The following is a 24,955-nucleotide window of genomic DNA, read 5'->3' as shown; positions in this document are numbered from 1 at the left end:
CCGTAGGTGACTTTACAAGGTGATTCTGTTTTGAATTTATTGAAATTGAAAGGGAAATTGGGTCCTATCAGCTACTTATCAGGAGTCAGTTCTGTTTAGCAACTGCTATAACTTGTTACTTCTGGTTAACCTTCAATTTATTTTTTTATGCTCTTTAGCAGATCTTATACAAGGTAAGTATAGTGCAATATAGTGCCTTTCCAAGAGATCCTATAAATCCTGTTCTATTATCAGCTGCGTTAGTGAGGCTGAATGCTGACGTAGTTGAGTTGTTTATTTTTGGATGAGCAGCCCTCTGTTTCTGTACGCCTCAGAGGCATCCGCCACTTTTTATCTGCGTCTTGTGACGACTGCACTGCACTGTTCCCTATGATTGAAGGAAGACTTTTTGCCATCCCATCTTTGTTTGGGTCGATACTTCTCTCTTACTATCTGGGCAGTTGGAATGATTCATATTCTTTAACTCTGGATATCTGGCTGTTTCCAGACATTCCCTGTGATAAGTAGTAGACACTTTCTGAAGGCTTGATTAGAGAAGGGGTCCTTGACTTCAGATTATTACCCACCCACCTGCCCTTACACACCCACCCATACCTCCTGTTCCCCCGTCCCACTTGGTATATGCATAGATATTTTTTCACTAATCACAGAATGGTAGGGGTTGGAAGGGACCTCTGGGGATCATCTAGTCCAACCCCCCTCTCAAAGCAGGGTCACCTAGAGCAGGCTGCACAGGACAGCGTCCATGTGGGTTTTGAATGTCTCCAGAGAAGGAGACTCCACAACCTCTCTGGGCAGCCTGTTCCAGTGCTCCGTCACCCTCAAAGTGAAGAATTTCTTCTTCGTGTTCAGCTGGAACTTCTTATGCTTCAATTTGTGCCCATTGCCCCTTGTCCTGTCACTGGGCACTACAGTGAAAAGAGTCTGGCCCCATCCTCTTGACACCCACCCTTCAGATATTTATAAGCATTTATTAGGTCCCCTCGCAGCCTTCTCTTCTTCAGGCTGAACAAGCCCAGCTCCCTCAGCCTCTCCTCGTAGGGGAGATGTTCCAGTCCCCTCACCATCCTTGTAGCCCTCTGCTGGACTCTCTCCAGTAGCTCTTCATCTTTCTTGAACTGGGGAGCCCAGAACTGGACACAGTACTCCAGATGGGGCCTCACTAGGGCAGAGTAGAGGGGAAGGAGAACCTCCCTCGACCTGCTGGCCACACTCCTCTTGATGCACCCCAGGATTCTATTGGCTTTCTTGTCAACCAGGGCACACTGCTGGCTCATGGCTAACTTTTCATCCACCAGGACACCCAGGTCCCTCTCCACAGAGCTGCTTTCCAGCAGGTCCACCCCAAGCCTGTACTGATGCATGGGGTTCTTCGTCCCCAGGTGCAGGACCGCTTGTTGAATTTCATCAGGTTCCTCTCACCCAACTCTCCAGCCTATCCAGGTCACGCTGGATGGCAGCACAGCCTTCCAGTGTATCCACTCCTCCCAGTTATGTGTCATCAGCAAACTTGCTGAGGGTACACTCTGTCCCTTCATTCAGATCATTGATGAAGAAGTTGAACAAGACTGGGCCAAGTACTGACCCTGGGAAACCCCACTAGTTACAGGCCTCCAACTAGACTCAGTGCCGCTGATGACAACCCTCTGAGCTCTGCCATTCAGCCAGTTCTCAATCCACCTCACCGACCACTCATCAAGCCCACACTTCCTGAGCTTGCCTATGAGGCAGTTATGGGAGACAGTGTCAAAAACTTTGCTGAAGTTGATATAGGCAACCTCCATTGCTCTCCCCTCATCTACCCAGCTGGTCATGCCATCATAGAAAGCTATCAGATTGGTCGAGTATGATTTCCGCTTGGTGAATCCGTGTTGACTACTCCTGATAACCTTATTTTCCTCCACTTGTTTAGTATTCCACTCTAGGATAAGAATAAGCTATACAAAAGTGTGATGACACTATTATATGCTCTTTATGGTATTAGAACAGTTAACTAAAGGCTTCATGTGCTGAATTTTGTCCTTAGTGTTATAGCTGTAGGCAATAGGGTTGCTTGTAATGCAGTGCTGCTTTTTGCTAGCCTTCTGAATGGGTCTATTTCCGTTGCTTTCCGTCTGCTGCTTTTCTGAAGTCCAGGATAAAAAGCACCCATGTCATCTGTTACGTATGAAACAACTTCTGGTGTTTTATTTTACCAAGACTCTATTCCATATATGCTGAAGAGTCTGACTACTGTTTATTAACCATGTAACCACATAATCATGGTCATACTTATGCGTACGTGCTTGCACAGTCGTGAAGATATGTACGCTTACATATTATTTTGTAGGCTTTTCCCTTTGCTGTTTTGCTGTTTTTACTAGCTAGTATATCCCAATCCTAGATTTGGTGGTTTGTTCTGCAGATGTTAAAGGGCTAAGGACATCTGGGTGGGGCACATAGAGGCTGTTATATTAAAAAGTTGACTTGAGCAGTTCAAAACCAGGGAAAAGGTACAAGAAATAATTTAAGACTAGTGCTGATGATAACAATTAATTTAAAATGATAGTGCTATCAAATTTGGCTCAGAGCAGATGACGAGAACTTCTTCCTGCACTTAAAATGCTGACTGTATTTTAGGTAGTAATTAGGTGGTAATTAGGTAGTAATTTAGGTAATTAAGGCTGACAGTTTTGAAACTGGTAGTGTTCAACTGCTGTGCTATTTAGGGTGCCAGCAGCATGACAACTTTTTCGGAAGCATATACTTAACCGCTGAGTCTCACTTTCAAAGGTGGCTAAAAGAGCTGCTGTTCCACAGGTGGCTTTGGAGACGAAGCCCAAGGGAGGCTGTGCACACTCTGTTTGGTACCAGTTGTACCTGCTTACAGTCAGAGACTGAGTGCCCAGCTCTTGTGTGGTCAGATAGAAAGAGAACGGGCCCACTAAGTTGCACCTAACCTGGGCTGGTGGGGCTCCGTCATTGTAGAAGTAGCAAGTGCTTTAGATATGCTTGACACACGGAGTTTAGGAAAGTGGCTTTTGCCAGGAATTGTGACATTTTTTCATGCCTTTAGTGTGGGAACTATGGCTGTGGCACGGCTGTTGTGCTTTCTAAGTTGGTCTGCTTATACACACAACCATCCAGCCAATATTTTGCACCAATGGTTTTGGAAGACAGAGTGCCTGCAGGTTACCTCAGGTCAGCGTCCTGGGAAGTTGCTGCATGTCCACGTTTGTGGGAGTTTTAGAAATTGCCCTACCTTTCACCTTTGGTGTTTCAAAATTTGTTTCATCTCAGTCAGTCTCATGCAGGGATTTGGTAGGTGCCACCTCCTACTTCAGCACCAACTATGGAAAAGCCAGTGGTTTGTACAAAAACCTGCTATGTGAATAAGATTGCAAAACAAAAACATGGGAAAATAGCCATTGCACAAATGAACCAAATCTGGATTTTTACCTTAAATCTGTCTCTCTTTCTTTTTTGCTAGGGTTATGACTATAAAAGGGTTTTTGGGCTTTAGGGAAAAATTCATCCTCTTTGCAGTGGAAGGGAATGAAACTGACACCAGCATGGGTGACATGAAATACCCCCGAGTGAGACGTCAAATAGATTTTCTTCCCCCCCCCCGCAACGTGAGAGAAAATCACAGAATAAGAGAGGTCTCTTGTCTGACCTCATGCTTACAGCCAGACCATCTGTGAGATGGGACCAGGTTGTATAGGACTGGATCCTGTTGTATCTTTAAAACCTGCAAGGTGGGAGACAGCACAGCCTTTCTGGGCCCTGTTTCAGTGCATCTCTCTCCTCGGGGTGGGGAGATATTTCTTCTTATGTGCCATCTGAACCTCTCTTGACGTAAGCCTGTTGTTTGTCACTCTCCAGCCAGTCAGTGCTGTGAAGAGCCTGGCTCTGACTTCTTGATAGCTCCCCCCACCGTGGGCACTGGGGCTGCTGTTCAGTGCCCTTGAGGCTGTCCCCTCTCCTGGCTGAGCAAGCCCTGGTTCCTCAGCCTCTCCTCACAGGGTTGGTGCTCTAGCCCCCAGACATCTTGATGGCCCTCGGCTGAACTCCTATTGATAGTTGTCTTCCCTGTATTTCATTGACACTGAAACTGGATGTAGCGTTGCACATGTTATCTAATGAGCATTGTGCCGAGGGGGGTAATTGCTTCTCTTCATCTACCAGCTGTCCTCCTGTGGATCAAAGTGTTTCTTTACACCTTGGTTTTTTGTTACGTTGATTCACCAGTACATATAGTGACTGATGGCTTTGGCTCTGTATAGTGATAATCTCTGTTGCAAAAAGTTAGTGTTAACAATGTAAAGCAAACAACTGTTTTCTTTTTCTAAGATCATCTGCTTTTTAGGTTTACTAGTCCAACTCAACTTACAGTCTGGTGCTCCAGAAAATTATCTTTTCAATGTAGTCACTGCTAAAAGTTTGATAAGCAGTTTGCCATATGAAATGTGTTCAGAACAAACTTCTTCACAGGTATGTGCTGGGGAATCTTGGCAGCAGATACAGTGAACAAATGAAGATGAAAATTGGATTTTTCTTCAGTTGCTGATTTATTCCTCCATTAGTAATTCCTTTGTAATTCCTTTTTTAAGCAATGTTACGCATCTTCCTTTTCTGTCCTAGCTGAAGGACAGAAAAAGCACTGAAGATGATTGATATGCAGTTATTAATGAAAAATGGTTTTAGATTTCACTTAAGGGTAATGGACAATCATCATGACTGGCATTATAGATTTCTTAATGTAAGTGTGTATTCAGACACCAGTGAGATAGGATTGCATTTTCTGTTGATTTATTTATTGAGGCTGATCATTTGTTTGCTAGGCTGAATATTTATCTTAAGCTCCAACTGATACAGAATGGCATCTGATTCCAGAAGTAGTCATAAGCCATAAGTTGTTAGCATTTTCCTTTTCCAAAAAATCATAAAATCATGAAAACCAGGTTGGAAGGGACCTCAAGGATCATCTGGTCCAGCCTTCCTTGACAAAAAAAATGTAGGATTGGAATGTGGTAATTGCTGATCTTAGTCTTAATTGTACTTTTTCTTCCTGTTTTTTATTCCGTTTGTCTTTCTGCACCTCTCCTTCCCTCCAGTCTTTTCCTGTTATCCTCTGTACTGTTGTTTCAGTGCAGTGCTTTTTTTCCAAAGTGGAATATCAGCTTTTCCCACTGAGACCACTAAGTGATGGGGACTTTATATATCTGGAAAGGAATATATTGTATTTCATAAAGCCAAAATACTGAAACAGAAGTTGCTGCATGTTAGTGAAATCGATCTGCTGGTTTGAAAGATGAAGCATGACCTAAAAGTGTACTTTTTATAGCCTTGATGGTGTCAAAGCCAAGTGTGTATGTAAGACTGGAACATGTGTGTGTAAGAGGCCTAAGCCTAGCCCTTTTTTCAAGTAGTGCTGGAGAGGCAAATTCATGCTCAGCACTTGGAACTGTTGAGAGGATGTGTTCCCTTCCGCAGACTACCAGATTGAATTCTTACTGCATTTTTTTTTTTTAACTGCTCCCCTATAGAGGCTGCAAGTCGTGCCATAGTCCAGTTTCTGGAGGTCAATCAAAGTGAAGAAGCAAGTAGAGGTTGGATGCTGCTCACCACAATCAATTTACTAGCTTCGTCAGGACAGGTTAGTCTTAAACAGCAAGGCTGAAAATAAATTGTGGGATGGGAGAGATGAAAGCAGTGAAATAATGAGCTGCGTGAACATGCATTGTAAGATGTTGTAACTAATATTCTGCTTTCTATGTGAAGATCCTTTTTCTGTTATACTGCCACAGAACTTTGGCTTCAGCTCCTTGTAATTTCAGTTGCCTAAACAAATCATTGTTTTGGAACTTTAATTTTGAATTATGCACACAACTTTTATTGTTCCCCAAAGGTTTCTCTTGCATGCTGCTGTTTAGTGCCCCGTGAGATGCCTGTCACATACAGCACCTAAATCACTTGGACTTTGAACTTGGGCTCCCCATTCAAGGAGAGCAGCAGCAGTTGCGAAAAGCGAAGCCAGTGGCAATGATGAGCGGGTGATATCATGAATCTTTACTGCCCTTGCTTTTGGTGCTGCCCTCCATCAGAGAGCCGATCTCTGGCAATGTACTGGACAGCTGCATGGTTTGTTCTTTCAGCTCTAGTCTGCCTTTATAATTCAGCACATCATCTTACCTATGTTTAGTATGTCACCACCCTCCACCCCAATTTGACTTGTCTTCCCACTGATGCTTTTATGTTTTCTATTACCTTGCTCCTTATGCCTGCTTACACCTTCTTGCCAAGTGAGTGCACAAATTGAGTAGTCCTCCTCCCGCTCCCATTTGTACTGCGGCAAAGACAAGATAGCTAATGAGGGCTTGGCTGAAAGTCTTGTAATTAACTTGTAAGCTTCTGTTGGCAGACGGTCAGTTTTTCTTTGTCCTGGGCAGTGACTGCTCTGAACTGTGGCTGTTAGATGATGTTGTCATGCAATTAAATTATGATCCTGTTTTTTGAAGTTACTATTTAGGTAGGCATTCAAGAATAGGTGGTAAACCTGAACTGCTGCATGGACACCTCACCAAAGGTGTGAGAAGAAAGAAAAAACAGCATTTGAATCAACTGCATTACGAGGGCGTGACTTTTTGAATGTAGTAATATGCTGAACTGTTTTTTTGCTCTGTTTTCTTTTTCCCCAGAAAACTGTGGACTGCATGACTACAATGTCAGTGCCTTCCACACTTGTTAAATGTCTATATCTGTTTTTTGACCTTCCACACGTGCCTGAGGTAGTAGGAGGAGCACAGAATGAACTACCTCTCGCAGAGCGCCGAGCACTACTTCAGAAAGTCTTTGTACAGGTAAGAAAGGTAAAATGGATCATGGAATTTGCAAGAGGAATGGAAATGCTTCATGTGAGAGAAGTCCAGAAACTTTTCACTTGAACGAGGTTTTGCTCTTCCTTGATTGTTCACAAACTAATGGCTCACAGTAAGATGGATTTTTCTGCAAGCACAGTTGAGGTTAAATATCTGCTCCCACTACGGTTTTTGTCGTCAGCAAATATCTCCTCCACAAAAAAGCATGCAACTCTTCTGTGCACCTGCTTAAAAGAGGCAACATGTTGACTATTACTTTGTTTTAATCCAGCTGGTCCTAGTCTTTGGTATCTTTGGCTGTTACTGATTGAAATAAGTACAGTAAAAATCATTAGTATTGATAATAATCTGTGAATTAATTTAACATATGCTATTTTTCCTTTAATTATGGAAATAAACTACGAATATGAAAGCAAGTCATTTAAATATGGGCATGAACCATCTGAGCTTGCAGTTACTATTACAGTTATCCCCCAGATTTCCTAGGGAGACCAGGGACTCCCATCTGACCTGCTCCTGCTTTGTGAGGTTTCAGTTGGAGATCTTGCAAAGAAACTCCCGTGCATTCTCCTGATGAAACTTTTAGAAGGAGCTGACAGTTACTGTTAGAAAGGGGTTGATGATCATGCTACCAGTTTCCATGTGAAAATTGGACGCATCTCTGTGTAAGGTCATTGTAGCCACATATGCAAAACCATAGAGGTCCTTCAGCAATCATGTCCGTCATTTGAAGGATTTGAAGGCAGTGTTAGGATTTATAGGTATAACATTTGAGAGACATTTTGGTACCTGCGCTTTTTTTTTTTTTTTTTTTTTTTTTTTTTATTTCAGGACTACAGACTGTCTTCCATAGCAGAAATCATGGTGTGGTGTGAGCTGTGTTTCAGAAAATGCTTTGCTGTATTTCAGTAGGGAGAGTTAATAAATGATTAATGTTACCAGTTAGGAGTCCCCTCCAATACAGTACAGCTCAACTTTTCGCTGTCCATCTTCAAGGACTGTAAAGTGGTGGTCTCAGATGAGCTGGCTGGAATGGGTGAGGTTTCAGATAGCTTCCAAACCTCACTCTGGACACAGGAAGCCTTGCAAAGTCTTCCTGCAGTTTTCTGAGAGGGAGCCTCAGCTTTTCCTGCACAAGACACCAAAACGGATGTCAGATGTCCTCAAAACATGCAGAAAAGGGAGTGTAACGTAGTAACTTTGGTTGCATGGCTGTATTTTGTCGGGTTTAAGGTAACCTGGAAATTCAGATCCAGGAGTCAGTCATCCAGGTAGGTCTATAGTGTTGCTGTATCCTTTCCTGCCATGCTATTTTGGCTGTTTTCATTTGGCCAAGATGGCATGGATGCTGCTCTGCAGACAATACATCAGAAGCCTGCTTCCTGCATTACGAAGGGGTACAGCAGTTTGCTTCACAGAGCCTCTGCCCTATTGCAGCATTTAGACCTGTAAATTAGGTAACGGACAGATTCTTCAAGAATGCAGTAACCTGGTTTTCATACAAGTGTGCTCTGTCAGGCTAAGAGATTTAAATTCTGCTGCTAATCTGTTGCTAGTCATTTTAAACTGAACTGGGACTTAACAACGTGTTGAATAACTTTGTCTGTAATTCAGATTACAGGAACAACATGCAAAGGGAAAACAGCGTGTTGCCTTTTTTTAAAGTGTGTGCTAAATGGAAGAATGTTTCGCCTTTTACTAAATCCAGACAAAAATAGCAATGATCGGGGTATTAATGCTAGAAGTTTGATGACTTACTGTTTCAGATCCTGGTAAAATTGTGCAGTTTTGTGTCCCCGGCGGAAGAACTGGCTCAAAAGGATGATCTTCAGCTTCTATTCAGTGCAATAACCTCATGGTGCCCTCCCTATAATCTGCCTTGGAGGAAGAGTGCAGGGGAAGTACTAATGACCATATCGCGTCACGGCCTTAGTGTCAATGTAGTGAAATACATTCATGGTATGTGTCTTTATCCAATATTACTTACTCTTTTTTTCCTGTTCTTCTGTCATAGTTTTCTTAGTTAGGAAATAGGCATAAAAATGATAGATTAAGGAAAGCTTACAGGCTTTTTTTGGACATGTAGGCATGTACATACAGGTAAAATTTCAGAGCACTTGTGTAGCAAGAGAGGTGTTTGTAGATGAGTCTGCCTCATCTGTGTTTCAGGTTAACACTGAAGGACAGAGTTTCCCCTCATGTTACGGTATAGAGTTTATGCTAACCAAGAGGAAAGGCTTTCAGCAATTTCAGTAACTGCTGATATTGAAAAGTAGTGACTGGAAAGATGCATAGCTTTGTCACACTTGCTGTAAGCATTAATTCTTAATGGGATTTAGTTGTTTTCTGTCCTGTGTTTGAGTTAGCAGCAGCACCTCACAGAGGCGCAAGGCAAGCTAGCAGTGTCCTGTTCACAGCTGCTTGTTTGGGTACCTCTCAAGCTGGCAATAAAAGTGTAGAGACATCTGAGGAAGCCACAGGAAGAGTAACCAGCTCCATGTGTTCTGCTGACGCAGTTTGAGCTATTAGAAGTCCAGGTAGTAAATAGTGGTGCATTACACAAACCAGGCAGAGCTAATTTGGGTATGCTGGAAGAGGTTCTTTCTCCCAGACATCTTGCTTTTGTGGGAAGAAGCTGGGTCAGATCGTTATAACCACCACTGATTTGCAGTGTACTCTACATTGTCCGGGGCACTGGGGGCTGGCATACCCTGATAACAGCAAAACCTGGGTAATACAGACCAGGAAATCCTCGAGGGAGCATGGATTATGGGCCTAGAAACACTTGACTGCGAACCTCCAAGTGCTTATTGATACCACGTTGAAATGGCCAGCTGGCTTCCTCCTCTGGTCCAGCCCAGCTTCCCTGTGGGGTCCCTAACCCAAGGACGTTGTCCCTAGGGCCTGGTCCAGGGCCTTTGCTTGGCCGAGACCCAAGCCTCTGCCCAAAAGAGGCAGTCTCTCAGTACTGGTGATCCTAGGAATCTTATGTGTAGTCTGTCCTAGAGCCTGTGTCACAATGTGGTTTGGAGCTTTTGGGACACAGCTGGAAAGAGCCTGATGGCTGGATGGGTTTGCAGCCCTTACATGTTCCCTGTTGGCTGGCTAACTAGGTTGCTGACCCTTCAGCCTGCCTGCATTTCTTCTGCCAGGTGCTTGTCTTCCTCACCTTGCCATACAGTTTACAGATTGCAGGTTTTGTGCACCCTCAAGGCCAAAAGAAAATAATCTCATGGGCTTAATCTAGCCTGCAAGCCACCAAATGACTGAAGCAGCCAGAATCATTCCATTTTATCTCCTGTCCGTTTTTGAGACAAATAGCATCCTGACTATTTCAGTCATGGAAACTGCAGCATATAGGGGTATTTCTGTAGCTGGTTACAGATTTTGGTAGCTGATACAAGAAGTACTTTATTCATCATGTATCTTTACAAGGGACTGGTCATGGTCTGCTTAGTAAGGGCAGCCGCCAAGCTGGTTCATGACAAAGAATTTGGGAGAACAAAGTGAGATGAAAACCAGTGCTGGAGAGGATATTAGCTGCTCAGGAGCAGCTTTGCATGCGAAATACCTGTGTTACATTAATTTATAACTGCATGGGTGTTTAGATATGTAGGATTTGAGGTAGGAAATTTGGTAGAATAGATTTCTAATATTATATTTAAGGACTTGTAGACTGTAGGACCACATAGAAGCATTTGTATTTTTAAAATTGGAACAACTGTTGAAGTGAACTACCGTACTTATCATACATTTTAGCAGTGTACGCCTGCTGAAAAAAAAGAAACCCACAGTTTGCTCACACCCTGGGAAGCAAGTATTTACAAGGCTCCACAAAACCATTTTGACAGTTTATGAAGTATGTCAGTCTGCTCCCCCATACTTCACAGAAGATTTCAGTCTCTGTTTTTTCTTGTGCTAGCAACGTGTTTCCAATACCAGTCAGGAAGATACGAATGTATAGTGTCACTTGGAAGCACAGAATTTTCAGATGGGACTTAAAAGGTGATAGGTATTTTGCCTGCATCTGTAATAGCCTTCTGGTGGGTTTTCGATGAGTGTAGAAGATGTATGTATGTATATGTGAAAATGTGAAGCTCAACAAAGAAAAGAACAGAGTTTTGACTGTGGTGTTTGGCATATTGCAGCTACTAGCATTATCACTTGTCTATGGGCTTGATCCCCAGAGGAGTGAGGCTGGTGTATCAAAAGATGCTCTAGGTTCTTTAAAAAGTGAAATAAAACCTTTTAAAGAAAACCAGTCAGCATTCCCTCTCACTTCTTGGTATAAAAATGAACCTGACTTGAGAGATAGCAACATCTGTCAAGAGGCTTATCTCATATTCAGGAAATAAGACATTTTATCATATGCGAAGGAGCATCCTTTCACTATCTCATGCTTTGATTTGATTACAAAAGGGAGGAAGGGGTAGGCAAAAAGAGGTTAGGGTTCAGATACAGAGCCACTTGAGAATCTTACTTGTCTTCAAGTGCTCTGTGATATTAAATGTTAAGTGATAAGAGATAATTAAGTAACAGTTACCTTATTGCCGTGATTCTTGTACTAGTTATGCTTCTTGCTGTGATTAATGTCGGTAAATTCCTAAATTTTGAAATTGCTGTTCTTTTCAGAAAAGGAATGTTTGTCCACGTGTGTTCAGAACATGCAGCAGTCTGATGACCTTTCTCCCCTAGAAATAGTTGAGATGTTTGCTGGACTTTCTTGTTTTCTCAAAGATTCCAGTGATGTATCCCAAATGTTGTTGGATGATTTTAGGATATGGCAAGGATACAACTTCCTCTGTGACCTCCTCCTCAGGTATGCAACAGTGCTTGAAGGAGTGCAGACAGATCACTGTGAGCTTTTCCTGAAAAGGTTTCTTAATAAGCAAGAGATTTGAGCAAATAAGTGATTAGAGGTTATTATGAAATGAAAGTATTAGTATCAAAACATGAAATAATGTGCTTGTCTCCATTTATGAAATTACATTAACTTTTCATTCGTCAGTAGTAGATCATTACTAAATGTTTCTGTATGTGCTAAGAATGGAGATGCTTATAAACAACTGTTACTAAAAATTTAGAAATATTTCAGAAAATAAAATTTTGACTACAACTAGTAATTTTTGGGTTTGGTTGGCATTTTGTTTTGTTTTAACATACTATCATAATGAAAAATTCATGTACCTAAATGTGATGCATGCTATTTAGTATTGAAGACATGCTACTTAATATTGAAGAGACATTTTTGTACATAAGCTCTGATACCAGAGTGCTGGAGGGAACTGTCACGTTACTAGGGAATCAGTGAATATATGTGTTTTTTTTTAATTTGTATTTTTTATTAAAGGTACCACTAACCTGCTAATGCATCATAAAATATGGTAATGAAAATGCCTGCCCAAACAAAACTTGGGATTATGATCCATCCATGATTTTGCTTTCTTTTCATGAAAGAAACTCCATTCTTTCTCAGTCAGCACATTAGCATCTGCTGCATTAATTGTGTAAAATCTGTGGTCAGTCTGTCTTGCTTTGTTTGGATATGAAGTTCTGAAGAAGCACGCTTAGCTGTTGAAATATGTTTTACAAATCCAAGAGAGAAACTGGGAAATGATGTCTGTGAGTGTATACCTTATGAAGTATACTTGGGTCAGAGATGCTTAGAAACAGTGTTGTAATGGCCATTAATGAGAAGTGTTAATGTTGTTATCTCCCTCTTTCAACTCACTCGTTTTGGGTGCTAGGATGCTAGGTTTTGGCACCCAAATATTTGAACTAAATTTTCTACTACATAGTATGGTTTTGAGGGTTTTGTTTGTTTGTTTTAAATGGATACCAGACATAGACATGGCATTTGAAACTCCTAATCACAGTTAAAATTATTCGTAGATCATCTTTGGTGCCACAAAAGCTAAAACAGCTGTTAAGGAATTGTTACTGTTCTTGTAGTATAAATGGTGTCTTTGAGTATGTTATATTTACTAATGCATTCGTTCAAAGCACTTTAGTTCAAAATCAGCTGTTTTCCAGAAACTGGCAGACAGAGTTTAGGTGGAATTTGAGGGGAACATGCTGTCATTGGCAATTTCATTTTCAGGTACAATTAATGATTGTCAGTAGATCAAGTGTTTTAAACAAAGTCTCTGCTGAGCTTGCTCATCCTTTAAATAAAAGAATCGGGGATCCCTGACAGAGGTTTAGGAAAACTAGAGGTTTGAGTGTCTGAAGGAGAGCACCTGGGTTCTTCAGCTGACATCAGTAAAGGTTAAAAGCGTAGGAATGCATTATCCTCACTTCTTCCTGGGTGGCTTTAGAAAACTTGCTAAGACTCCAGCAGAAATGCGTGGGATAAGGTGAACAGTACACACCAGTGTGTGGTGTATTTGTTAGTGATTGTGTATTGTAGAAGAGATGGAAGATGGTTCAAAACTCTGACTGTTGTTTTGATGGTCATATCTCTTGCTTATAAGTTTAGTTTATTTGATCTTCAAAACAAAACACAGTTTGTTTCAAAAAAACTGTCCTCTTGGACAAACCTATGTATCGGTCAGGGGTGAACAGCAGTAATGTATTCTCTGTGGACATGTTTTGGCTCAAACCTACCGAGAGAGACTTGTTTAGCTCTGTGACACTATTGTGGAGATGACTGTCACTTGGAGGTGTGAAATCTGGACGCTGGGCATCAAGCTGCAAAGAAGAAAGGCTTTGCAGCTTGTAATACAGAAGGACACGTGGAGAAGGTGACCTAATAAGAAATTGCAGGAGGTCTCTGAGGACCAAAGAAGCAAGTATGTAATTTCATCTCGAAGATGTGAAAAGGCAGGACATGTGGAAGATTCATAGAATGACAATAGGTGAGCTAAGTGCTTCTGTAATGGCTGTTGGAAGGAGCCACATGTCTGACTGAGAAGAAAGTGGAGGATGCAGAATGAGCTGCTTCTAAGGGCTCCCACGATCACTTGTTAGCAAGAAGAAAAATATGACTCGCATGGCATAAACAAATGGGAGGTTGTGGTCCTCAGCTTTCTCCCAAGATCTATAGGTACTATAAAGTTAGTAAGTAATTAAACATGGTTTAATTTTTGGTGGAATAAAAGGAAAATGAGGATTGCTGTGGGGTTCAGAGTCGGTTTTTAGGGTTTGGTCTGGAGGGGTGCTGCTGGTAGGAAACCATGGTTGGAATGGGATTTAGCATTTCCATCCTCTTGCATTCGAAGGTAAGGGTCTGTAGATCTAATGAAGAGCCTTCAATGTGTGCTTCTAAGTGTTAGGCTTCTGCCTGTTTCATTAGCATAAAACTCAGAGTGGCACATGTAATCTAGGAAGTTAATTACGGATTTATTTAATGACAGACTGTCTAACTATTTTCGTATCCAATAGCTTCATGTTTGTAAGAGGATTTTAAAAGTAATTTTCATGTCTGTGCTGCTTTTTAGCAGATTGAGTTCAAGGATTTATGAGGTGAATTTGTATGGCAAATAAATGTATGCTCTCATAAATCCAATAATGCTTGACTAAATGGTGTGAAATACGAACAGACAACGTGTAAAATACTGCAGGAACAGGGCAGTAAAAGTGTGGTCTCTAAATTAATAGAGAAAAATGGAAAAGATAGCTTATTAAAGTGATTTGAGTTTAAATAAACTGGTGCTGCTAACTTGATCTATTGTATTTTCTTTAGATTAGAACAGGCAAAAGAGGCTGAATCTAAGGATGCTTTGAAGGACTTAGTTAATTTGATAACTTCCTTAACAACATATGGTGTCAATGAATTAAAGCCAGCTGGTGTTACCACGGGAGTACCTTTCCTGCTACCTGGATTTGCAGTCCCGCAGCCTGCAGGCAAAGGTGAGTCAGCTTGCTTTCTCCTTCTGTTTTTCTTTTTGTTTTTTAAATGTATACAACAAAATACAGAGAAGTTGTATACTACGAAAACTATTTGGAGTTGAGTCTAAACTCTTTTACTAAGATTGCATGTGAAACGCTTAGTTCTTTTGATCTTGGAGGTTGTATTTGGGTGTTGGTACCCAAAGAAGAAAGTGTAGGGCTTCTGTTTTTGAGGACTAAAGGCTGAGTCAAACATATCTCACTGCAAAGCTGGCAGTTTCTGCGTGGACATTTTAAGAGATTATCGTAATGGAGAGATGCACTGATTTGATTTGTGGTATTTTAAGCTGCTTTTACTAAATTGATATGAAAAGCTGATGTGCTGGTTTGATTTGGGGTGGGAGGGGCAGATTTGCTTTCTGTTAGCTTTTGTCAGCTTAGGCAAGTGTAACTTGTGAGCTGAAATCTGTTGTTTCATCACCATTGTTCAGGGTGGTGAAATCTGTGGTGTGCTTGCAACCACAGTCAATTATGATATGCAGATAAGGTTGAGGAAGTTGGGGGCAGGGGGCTTATAAATATGAACTTATTTTGCACGTCCTGTTATAAACTTAAAATTCAGGTAAGTCTTGGATGTAGCTAAGGAGTTTGGAATTTAATAACGCCTGTAGAGGTAGTTTGTTACTTGGACTTTTATGGGATTTAGTAGTACCAGGGATGTTAGGAAACCTGTTGTGATAGGGTTACATTTATAGATTTATAGGCGAATGGATTTACTTTCACTGTTTCTCTTGTATATCTAGGTTCCTTGGACAATGTCTTCCTTTCTGTGGTATTGAGAGAGCTCATTGTTCATGGGAATTGTTTTCCCTTGGCACTAGGTGATAGTCACATTTAGAGCTTAATTTCTCCATGTTTTGATAATAATATACAAATTTTTGCTTAAGCTAATCAGCTTTTCTGATACATATATGATGTAGCATGAGAGAACCATGGCCCATTGCAGTCTAAAGGAATTATTTTTTTTAATTTTCTGGTATTTGTCATGACATCTCTATTCCTTTTACCTGCTTTTTCAGTATTTTGGCAAGTTGTCTTTTTATGAAGACCATACTAGCTCATTTTCTTAATTGCTTCTATTTAAATCTTTTTAGCTGTTGAACTCTGAAGAGCTGGTTAAGATTTGGTTTCTTCAAGGGTCCTCATAAGAATCAAAGATAATTTATTAATCTGCAAAATTGCCTGGAACCTGTTGATACTAAATTAGAATATAAATAGTTGTATCTGTCACTACCTATGTTCCTGTCACATTTAATAAGCTCTAAATCCCCTTTTCATCATTTTTCATTGTAAAGAAAGCATGTAAAAATGTCATTATCGAAACAGGTGAGTGTGACTTACAATGTAACATTAATATACTTCCAGTATTTGAAATTGTGTCATGTTAGTTTTCAAGGAAGTTTCCTGTTGCCTTCTGGAGAAATACTGTCAGGGAAGGCGGTGAGACTAGACACAAAGATAATTGAATTTCCTTTTAAACTGGACAACTTAGGTTATAAACAATGAAGAGAGTAGCATTCCACAGAGCATATGTAATAAATCAGGATTCTTTGTTTATGAAAGGGTTTTTAAATCAGGTTAATGGTTTGCTTGTAGCTTGTTTGAAAATAAGATTTTATTGCTAGAGGGTTGTAAACTCTTTCTTTAGAATGTGTTCCACGTTCTCATTCTTGAATGTTAATTTTTTTTAAATTATTTTTACCATTAGTTGTTTCCTTTATCATGGGATTTGTCCACTGAGACTTGTACTGTTCCTATAGAAGTTAAAGTTGGCTTTGAGGCATCTTTTTAGTAGAATTAGAATAATATCTGTCCATAGAAAATTGTGGGAGCCGCAGGCAGCGCTCTTAGATGATGCATTCTTTGGCTAAATGAATGAGATTTTGTTCAGCTTGAAGGTACTTACCAGAAGATATTTGACCAGGCTTTTAAAGATGCGAGATCTTTGTGTGCTATTATTATAGCTGCCTTGCACTTCACAACTCTCGCCCTTTGTTTTAATTCCCTAATCGTTAACAGTACTGGACCCTGCCAGAGCTTTCTTATTTGCTGGCCTGATTCCCAAAGCCAGCCCTGTGCCAGCTTCTGATACTGATATGGTCATTCACACCAGTTAATCTTGAACCTAAGCAAGAGCAACCTCTCTGTGGAGGGCGGGCAGCTGCTGACCTTACACTGCCCTGTGGAGTGTCTTTACATGTAGCGCTCATATTCTCGCAGGTGTTTTTCAAGGAGTGAAGCAAGAGGACAATTTGGAGGCCGTGCGTGCTGTCTAGCTTTGAACCTGGTTGGCAAGGATTTGTCATTGCCTGTTACCCTGAGTGAGGGAATACAGATGGTGGTTATTCTAAACTTAGCCTGCTGAGTACTTGTAGAGGACAGTGTTGCGTTGTGTATTATGGAATACAGAACATTTTACTCTTGCTGTAAGGAGTTTGCTTATGGCCTGGGTAGACGACAGACAGACTTTGTTTTGTTGCTAGAACTATATCCCGCTGCGTGTTTTAACAATAGGTCAGTTTACTTACCTGTTATAAAGGAATGATCTTTCATTTAGCTGCTTGTGTAAACACTTTCAAATATGAAAATGCCATCTTAATGAACAGTAGATTGTAGGATTTGCAATGTAAGTGATCGTACACAGGCTTTTTTGAACAGTTTTAATAAAATTATTGTACGTGACATATACTGTTATTTTGTTCACACTTATGAAAATGCATACATCATTATTAAGTGTACTCATTGTTTATGACTATTAAGAACTTTCTCTTTCCTTTTTCCTCCCATCCCGCTTGTTTTCCTGTTTTAGGTCACAGTATGAGGAATATTCAAGCATTTTCAGTCCTCCAGAATGCATTTTTGAGAGCAAAAACCAACTATCTAGCACAAATTATCCTTGATGCTATCACAAATATTTATATGGCGGATAATGCCAACTACTTCATTTTGGAATCGCAGCACACATTGTCTCAGTTTGCAGAGAAAATTCCTAAACTCCCAGAAGTGCAGACCAAATACTTTGAGATGCTGGAATTTGTCGTCTTCAGCTTGAATTACATACCCTGTAAAGAGCTGATCAGTGTGAGCATCCTTTTAAAATCCAGCACTTCTTTTCAGTGTAGCATCATTGCCATGAAGACACTCCTTAAGTTCACCCGTCATGACTACATCTTTAAGGATGTCTTCAGGGAAGTGGGGCTTCTGGAGGTGATGGTAAATCTTCTTCATAAATATGCAGCCCTTCTGAAAGATCCCACTCAGGCACTGAATGATCAAGGTAGTGTATGCTCTTCCATTTTACTAATACATGTCTTTTTTGGGGAGGGGCTGGGAATGGTGGAAGCTAGCACTTAAGAGAAAGAACAAGAGAACCTGAACGTGTATCTCAAGGGCTGAGTTCTGCCGGCAGCAGCTGTGCCATCCTAAAAGCTCATTGGAATTGCACATTTCTTAATGGCCTGCGAGAAGCTTGAGGCAAGCTTGAATGAAAGATGCTGTATAAATGGAAAATAGTAGGAGCTAATATTTTTCTTTTTAATTTTTTTATGTATTAGTTTAGTATTTGTTACTTAACATGAAAAGAGCGAGTGAAGGAGCCATACACAGAATCTATACTCTTCCTCACAGAAGGTGCTTGTGCATATCGTGTTTAGCCCCAGCTTTGAAAAAATGCTGCAGAGCACATATCTGAGCTCTTAATACGGGTATATATTCAACTTTGCAGACTTTTTTTGTAAGTTGAGTCTACATTTTTCTCAGAGCATTTTTAAGAAAAAAATGCTTTAAAAATTAGTTATCTCCGAAATTGAGCATCCTGGAGATAAGCTACATAGCTGCTTAGCCTGCAGAGCAGGCAATATGAAGTGCCATATGTGCATGCATATACACAGACAGAATTTTTTTTTACATTCTTTATTCAAACTGCAAATGAGTTAGTGTGCATCAGTGACACTTTTAATCATAACTGTTGGATGTTCCACCTGGGTTTATTGTCTGAAGCTTCCTTAGTGAGCGGTAGGATCTGATTAGAGTTAGAAAGCTTTGTTGCCAGCAACTCCATTGAAAAATACATCAATTCTCATGTTCTTGTAAATAAATGGACCAAGCTGCCATCTGATTAGGGTGCTGTCTGGGTGTACATGCCCTTGTGTTGTGGCTTTCTTCATTAGAGTAACGTAAAAACAATTTGGTTTTTCTTTTCGGGAGTGTTGCTCTCTGTATAAGATGCCCCTTGCAGTGTTGATTCGTCTGTTACACCTGTTGAATGATCAGCACATTTACTGTAAATATGTGCATGTAGTTTTGTACTTTTGTGTGGAATTTCTCTTTTCAAGTACTGAATACTGAACAAGCATGGATCCTTTTAAGTCTTGAGCTATGGTATTGTTTCGTGGCTTCAAGAAACAGCACTTGGGGATATGAAACTACACATACAGCTGCAGCGTCAGCCACTGAGCTCACAGTGCTCAAGAACTTCTGTTTAAATTCCTTTACTTTTCAAATAATTCATAGTTAAGCTTTCCTAGGAATGCATGTGTAGATAAATCTGAATTTGCTTTGAAATATAGTTAGGCTGCATGATCTCTGGGGAAGCAAAGAAGCTAAAAGTGTTGGTGGAAAGTATCAAAAAGCATCTTAGAAAAGAGTGATTGTTGCTGTGACTTGGGCTTCTGAAATTGTTTTTAGGGGACTCAAGGAACAGTTCATTTGAGGACCAAAAGCAGCTGGCTTTATTGGTTATGGAGACCTTGACAGTGCTACTACAAGGATCAAACACAAATGCAGGCAAGTAGAGACACCTCTATCAAAATATTTATTAAAAAGGTAACTAAGAAAATAATGCCTAAAAGCAAAGTAGTCTTCAATTCCTATCTTCAGGCAAGTACTCACATAAACAAAGTACACTTTTTGTCTTGCCAAGTTTTTCCAGAAGAGAGAATAGGCAGCATAAACTGAAGTGCATAAAATAAAGGAATACAAGATAGTGATTTTTTTTAACTTGAGAGTCTTTGCTATTGTTTACCTGAAGGCAACCACCACACCCAATCACTCTCCAACAATACTATAATAATTTTTAGTAGTGCTTGTAACGCAGGTTGTACATCAAGAAATTTAAGCATATAATTAGACATGTAGTTTCCTGTTGACAGTGTCACGTCTACTTAAATGTGATAAATAATGCTTGCATCTTTAGTGAAAGACGGTTTTTCGTTTTTGAAGGCATATTCCCAGTCAGTATGTATAAATAGGGCTCTGTTTTGAGTGTCTTTTTCTATTATGCTTGATTAGCAGAGACTTAGTGACGTAGTAATAGACAGTATGTGTATCTCATATTGATAAAAGCTGTCTCTGAGAGCTTGAAATACCAGATTGAGAAAGAGTGACAGTTGTTTTTAAACCCTTTTGTCTGTTCTATTAGACAAAGAAGAAAATGAGCAGGTGGGGGGAAACAGGCACCACCCTGAGGAACCAGGAAGTTTCAGGCCTTGGAGGCTGTGAAACGTCCTTGTTTAAGCAGGTTTTTTTTTTCCTTTTTCTCAATTCTGACTGGTGTTTTCTCACTTCTGGTTTTGGCTTTATTTTCATTTAAGTAGGAGAAGCTACGATCTGTGACAAGTGCTTAAGAATGAAATCCTGTCCAGCTTGGTTGACAGCTTACTGTTTAAACATAAACTCTTGGGCTAATGATGTAAATCTTGTAACTTGTTTCTTTTCTGCTTTTGCCTGGGCAAATGTTTTAATTTAAATTTAGGACCAGTGTTGAAGTAACCTCCGATGTTCTCTATGCCATTTCACCGTTACGCTGGTTTTCAAATTCATTGCGTTTCAGCTAGTGGTTTCAAACCACTTTCAAAGATGGCTTTTGAATTCTGCCTCTTGAGCATTTACAACATCTGCCAGCGTGGCTTTGTCCATGTATTTGATAAGTAAGTTATTCATTCCATCAGGAAAGGTGTTATTCATGGTACTTAAGTTAAACCCCAGTCACATGCCCTTAGTCAAAACAGAAAGGCCTTGCAGGGAGGCAAAGGTTATTCCAAGCTGTTTCAATTAGTTATACATTCAATCTGTCATGATTGCGTTTAGACCATTTGGTCGGGTTGCTTATGAGAAAGCTGTGGATGACACTGCCAGAAACTTTTCTAAAGTTGTGATGTCTCCTTTGCACTTGCTTTTGTCCTCCAAGCTACCTATCCTGTCAATGGAAAGGAAAACAACATGATCTTTGATTTACTAAATGAATCTGTTCAATGATGAACCAAGAAGCAAATCAATTAGGCTGAAAAAAGGAGGTTTTAGAGAGGAATTCATGTACATTACAGATGAATTGCATGAATTGGTTACACACTTGTACATTTATTGCTCAGCTTTCGTTTTGCAGTATAAGAAAAGGCAGAATTAGAAAAGAGTTAGGAAGGAGTGGCACAAAGGTACATGTGGGGGCTTCCATAAAAAGAGATTTTTTTGGGAGGGGGAGAGGGGACAGACACACATAACACCCAAAACCAACTAGTCTGAGGATTGTTTGATTTCTAGAGAGAGGGAAGGTGGTGTAAGTATGTGACAGTAACATCTCTGAAGGACTGGAACTGCCTCGTATTTTACAAGCAGCAGGTCTTGTTCACAGGACTGGACTACATGTACCTGTGTAGTGTCAGTGTCTGCGGTAGCTGAGCCTTGCTCCTCTGAGATATGGTTTATGATCTGACCATGGCAGCATCCACATGACTTGTGACAAATTCTTGGCTGCTGTGAAACAGCATCCCTGACCTCACCTAGGAAGCTTGAAGCAGCAATCAGTACCTCATTGCTGCCTCTTGGTACTGAGTTAATCTCTGAGTATCTACCAGAGAAACAACAGAGGGTACCATAAAATGCATCAGGACTTGTGGGATGATGCCACAGATGTTGTTTCTGAGGATTCCTGGAGAGTTCAAGGATCTCATTTCATCAGTAACTCTCCAAGTTGGGGAGTAGGACAGAGCTGTACAGGAGCAGTTAAGAAACCATTTCTCAAGGAGTTGCGAACTTGCTGTCTGTGCAGCATGACATGGATATGAGCCTGGTGGCACTGTATCCGGAGGCCAGCAGAGGTTTTAGGTCATCACAGAGACACATAAATAGGCATTATACAGCCTTGCAGTGCTTCATACGACACTCAGAGCTTGGTTTCTCATGTTAAACCATTATCTCTGATAAGGTTTCCTGAATATTGCGTAACTGATAACTGAATTTCAAATAAGAAATTTGGGTGTCCAGGCCCAGACAGGTTCACTGAATAGTGGATAAAGTAGACCAACAGAAGTATAAAATGTTACCTTGGTCTCTCTGAAAACAAGAGACCTGAGCACTGAGGAGGTGCGCTTTGCCTGTACAGGGATGCAACCAACTTTTCAGTGGTGCCCAGTGACAGGACAAGGGGCAACAGGCACAAACTGAAGCACAGGAAGTTCCGTCTGAACATGAGGAAGAACTTCTTCACTCTGAGGGTGACAGAGCACTGGAACAGGTTGCCTGGGGAGGTTGTGGAATCTGCCTCTCTGGAGATGTTCAAGACCTACCTAGATGCGGTCCTGTGCAGCCTGCTGTAGGTGACCCTGCTTCAGCAGGGTGGTTGGACTAGATGACCCACAGAGGTCCCTTCCAGCCCCTAGCATTCTGTGATTCTGTAAGTGTCTCAGGGTCTGAGGCCTCTCCTTTTGCCTTGTCCAAGTGCTCGTCTCATCCGAAGAACATGAGAGAAGGCAGGAAATGTGTGTGTACATTAGAGGGAATAAACATTGTCCTGACTAGCTTGTTAATCTTGAACTTGATAATTTAAAGTGTTCTTTTAATTTATGGTCACAAGGAAAGTGATGCCTTTTGATGCAGTAACACAGCACTGATCCATTTCCCTACTCTGTTTTCTTTTTCAGTAATTAACATAGGGCAGTACTCTAGGTGCTGACACTGTACTAAACAAACTATTTATGTCATATATATTCCAGTTTGGTTCTCATGCTGTCTTTAGAATAAATTTTCGATTAGTTTTCAGTTAATATTGCACGTGTTCTTGGCACATGAGTATCCAGCAAGCTTGAGAACCATTATTTGACTTAAACTTTATCTAAACAGAGGTAGGTCTTGCCACAGGAAAAATTATGCAGAATCTTACTGTCCTGGGTTCAGCCATGACAGGGTTAATTTTCACCAGAAGCCAGGAGAGGACACAGCCAGGTGGGCTGACCCCACCTGGCCAAACAGAGCAGGGTATTCCATACCATGTGTCGTCATGCTGGGTTCAGGCTGGGGGGAGCTGGGCTGTGGGAAGGCAGTCGGACGGCAGCAGGTGGTGAGAGCGGCTCTGTGCGTTCTGCTGTTTGTGTTGTGTCTTCTCCTGATCGGTATTGTTCCTGTTCCCTTTGTTTGCTGTTCTGCTAAATTGTCCTCATCCTGACCCACCAGTTTCTGCCTGTTTCTTTCCATCCTCCTCCTCACTCCAGTGTGGGGAGGGATGGCAGAGTGGCCGTGCGGCCCTTGTGTTGCCCGCCACAGCCAAACTATAACAGTAACAAATCTTGTGGATAGATCGAATCACTTCTCAACCAGTGCTCCTTGTTTGCTAGTCCTGTCCAGAAGCAGCCTGGTTCTATTTTTGGCAGTGAACTAAATGTAATATAAACACTATCCTTAACTAAAACAGCATATAGTCTTTGCTAAAGATGGAGGGTTTGCTGTATTTTTTTCTTTGTTTCATCCTGTGACTCTTTGAGCTCCAGCATGAGAAGAATAACTACTGTGGAGTAACAGAATTATTGAGGAAATTCTTAGAACTGACCTGCATCCTTAACACATTCAGTGAAAAATAGTGTCAGAAGAATATCATTCAAGTTCTGTTTTTATTTGGGGTAGAAGAGGAAAAATATTAGTAAGTCATTAAACTTCCACAGGGCTAAAACTTTGCCATTCAATCTGTAGAAGTGAAAATAAACACCTTTCATGTTTTGTTGTCATTATTTATGACTGATTGTATTTTTTCATACCCCTTATTCGCTTATCCTCACCCTCTCCCTTTTTGAGTAGGTATTTTCAGGGAGTTTGGTGGTGCGAGATGTGTGCACAACATAGTGAAGTATCCCCAGTGCCGACAGCATGCCCTGATGATCATCCAGCAGTTGGTGTTATCACCTAGTGGAGAAGATGATATGGGCACTTTGTTGGGACTGATGCACTCGGCTCCACCTACGGAACTGCAGCTGAAAACGGACATCTTAAGGGTAAATGAAGTACTGCTCAGGACTCTTTCTCCTAAACAACTTTTTTTAAAAAAAGAGAACACTGAGAAGGGGATTGAATCGGATGGATGGTATTTATCAACTGAATGTAGATTGTCTCTGGTGTTGAAATGCATACATTTGATGCTTGTTTTTTATTTTCTTCCATCTGTCCATGGTAGGTTTCAGAATCAGAGATGAAGGCTACTGAGTATGTTTGGGGTTTTTTTTTAGCATTATCACTTGTAATCAGCTTCAGTGGATAGGAAATGAGATTCTACAGTTATGGTGATCTTCACTGGCAGAGTATTATTCTGTTAAAAATACTGAGCATACATGGGGGAGGAAAAAGCAAGCGTGGAACATCTAAATTTATTTCTAGTGCTGGTTTGCATTTTCCTGTGGCAGATATATTTTATTTTACTAATTTGTTAGTTATAAATGCTGAATTAATGAATATAAATATAACTTGTAGTGACCATAGTAGAAGATAAAGCCAAAGAACTTGCTTGCTGAAGCAAAATAGTGGAAAGGTAGGAAAGTAAAGCAACGAGTGGAGGAGGAATTATTTTTTTTGGCTGCTAATCTAGACCTGCAACAACTTCTCAGAATAGTTAATGTTATTTTTGTAAATTGGCATAATACTGTTATTTTAGGGTAGAAAAACTGAGGCAAGTAGTAATAAGTAAACAAGTCTTAACAGAGAGTGCGCAGACATATCTAGGGTCATCTCTGTTAAAAGGAGCTGTAATATTTCTCTGGCAGATGAGCAGCCTCATATTATTCCAAAAGACAGAAAGGAAAGCTAGTAGTAAAATTATTTATGTGATATATTTTGTCTATGAAGGTCTTGAGTCGTTTTTGAGCATGTCTCCTTCACAGTACTTGAGAGGAGAGAAAGAATATGGCAGTTCCCCAACAGATTTAACATCCAAAGTCAGGGTTTCTGTC

The 24,955-nt window shown here is 40.7% G+C and overlaps 1 protein-coding gene across 5 annotated transcripts in view; it reads left to right on the top strand.

Moving 5' to 3' along the window:
* WDFY3 (WD repeat and FYVE domain containing 3) overlaps positions 1-24,955 on the top strand; it is a 211,650-nt gene that overhangs the window by 82,319 nt on the left and 104,376 nt on the right. For all 5 annotated transcript variants that reach the window (XM_075421129.1, XM_075421128.1, XM_075421126.1 and 2 more), the window contains 8 exons: positions 5,529-5,638; positions 6,681-6,842; positions 8,627-8,819; positions 11,493-11,679; positions 14,545-14,711; positions 17,560-18,027; positions 19,437-19,535; positions 23,814-24,007. In XM_075421129.1, the coding sequence (XP_075277244.1) occupies positions 5,529-5,638; positions 6,681-6,842; positions 8,627-8,819; positions 11,493-11,679; positions 14,545-14,711; positions 17,560-18,027; positions 19,437-19,535; positions 23,814-24,007 (1,580 nt within the window). The remainder of the gene's footprint in view (positions 1-5,528; positions 5,639-6,680; positions 6,843-8,626; positions 8,820-11,492; positions 11,680-14,544; positions 14,712-17,559; positions 18,028-19,436; positions 19,536-23,813; positions 24,008-24,955) is intronic.

The sequence above is a fragment of the Opisthocomus hoazin genome, chromosome 5 (genome assembly GCF_030867145.1).
Source record: "Opisthocomus hoazin isolate bOpiHoa1 chromosome 5, bOpiHoa1.hap1, whole genome shotgun sequence".
In the NCBI taxonomy this organism is placed as follows: Eukaryota; Metazoa; Chordata; class Aves; order Opisthocomiformes; family Opisthocomidae; genus Opisthocomus; species Opisthocomus hoazin.
The sequence above is the reverse complement of the archived record's forward strand: the minus strand, read 5'-3'. Positions and strand labels throughout refer to the sequence as shown.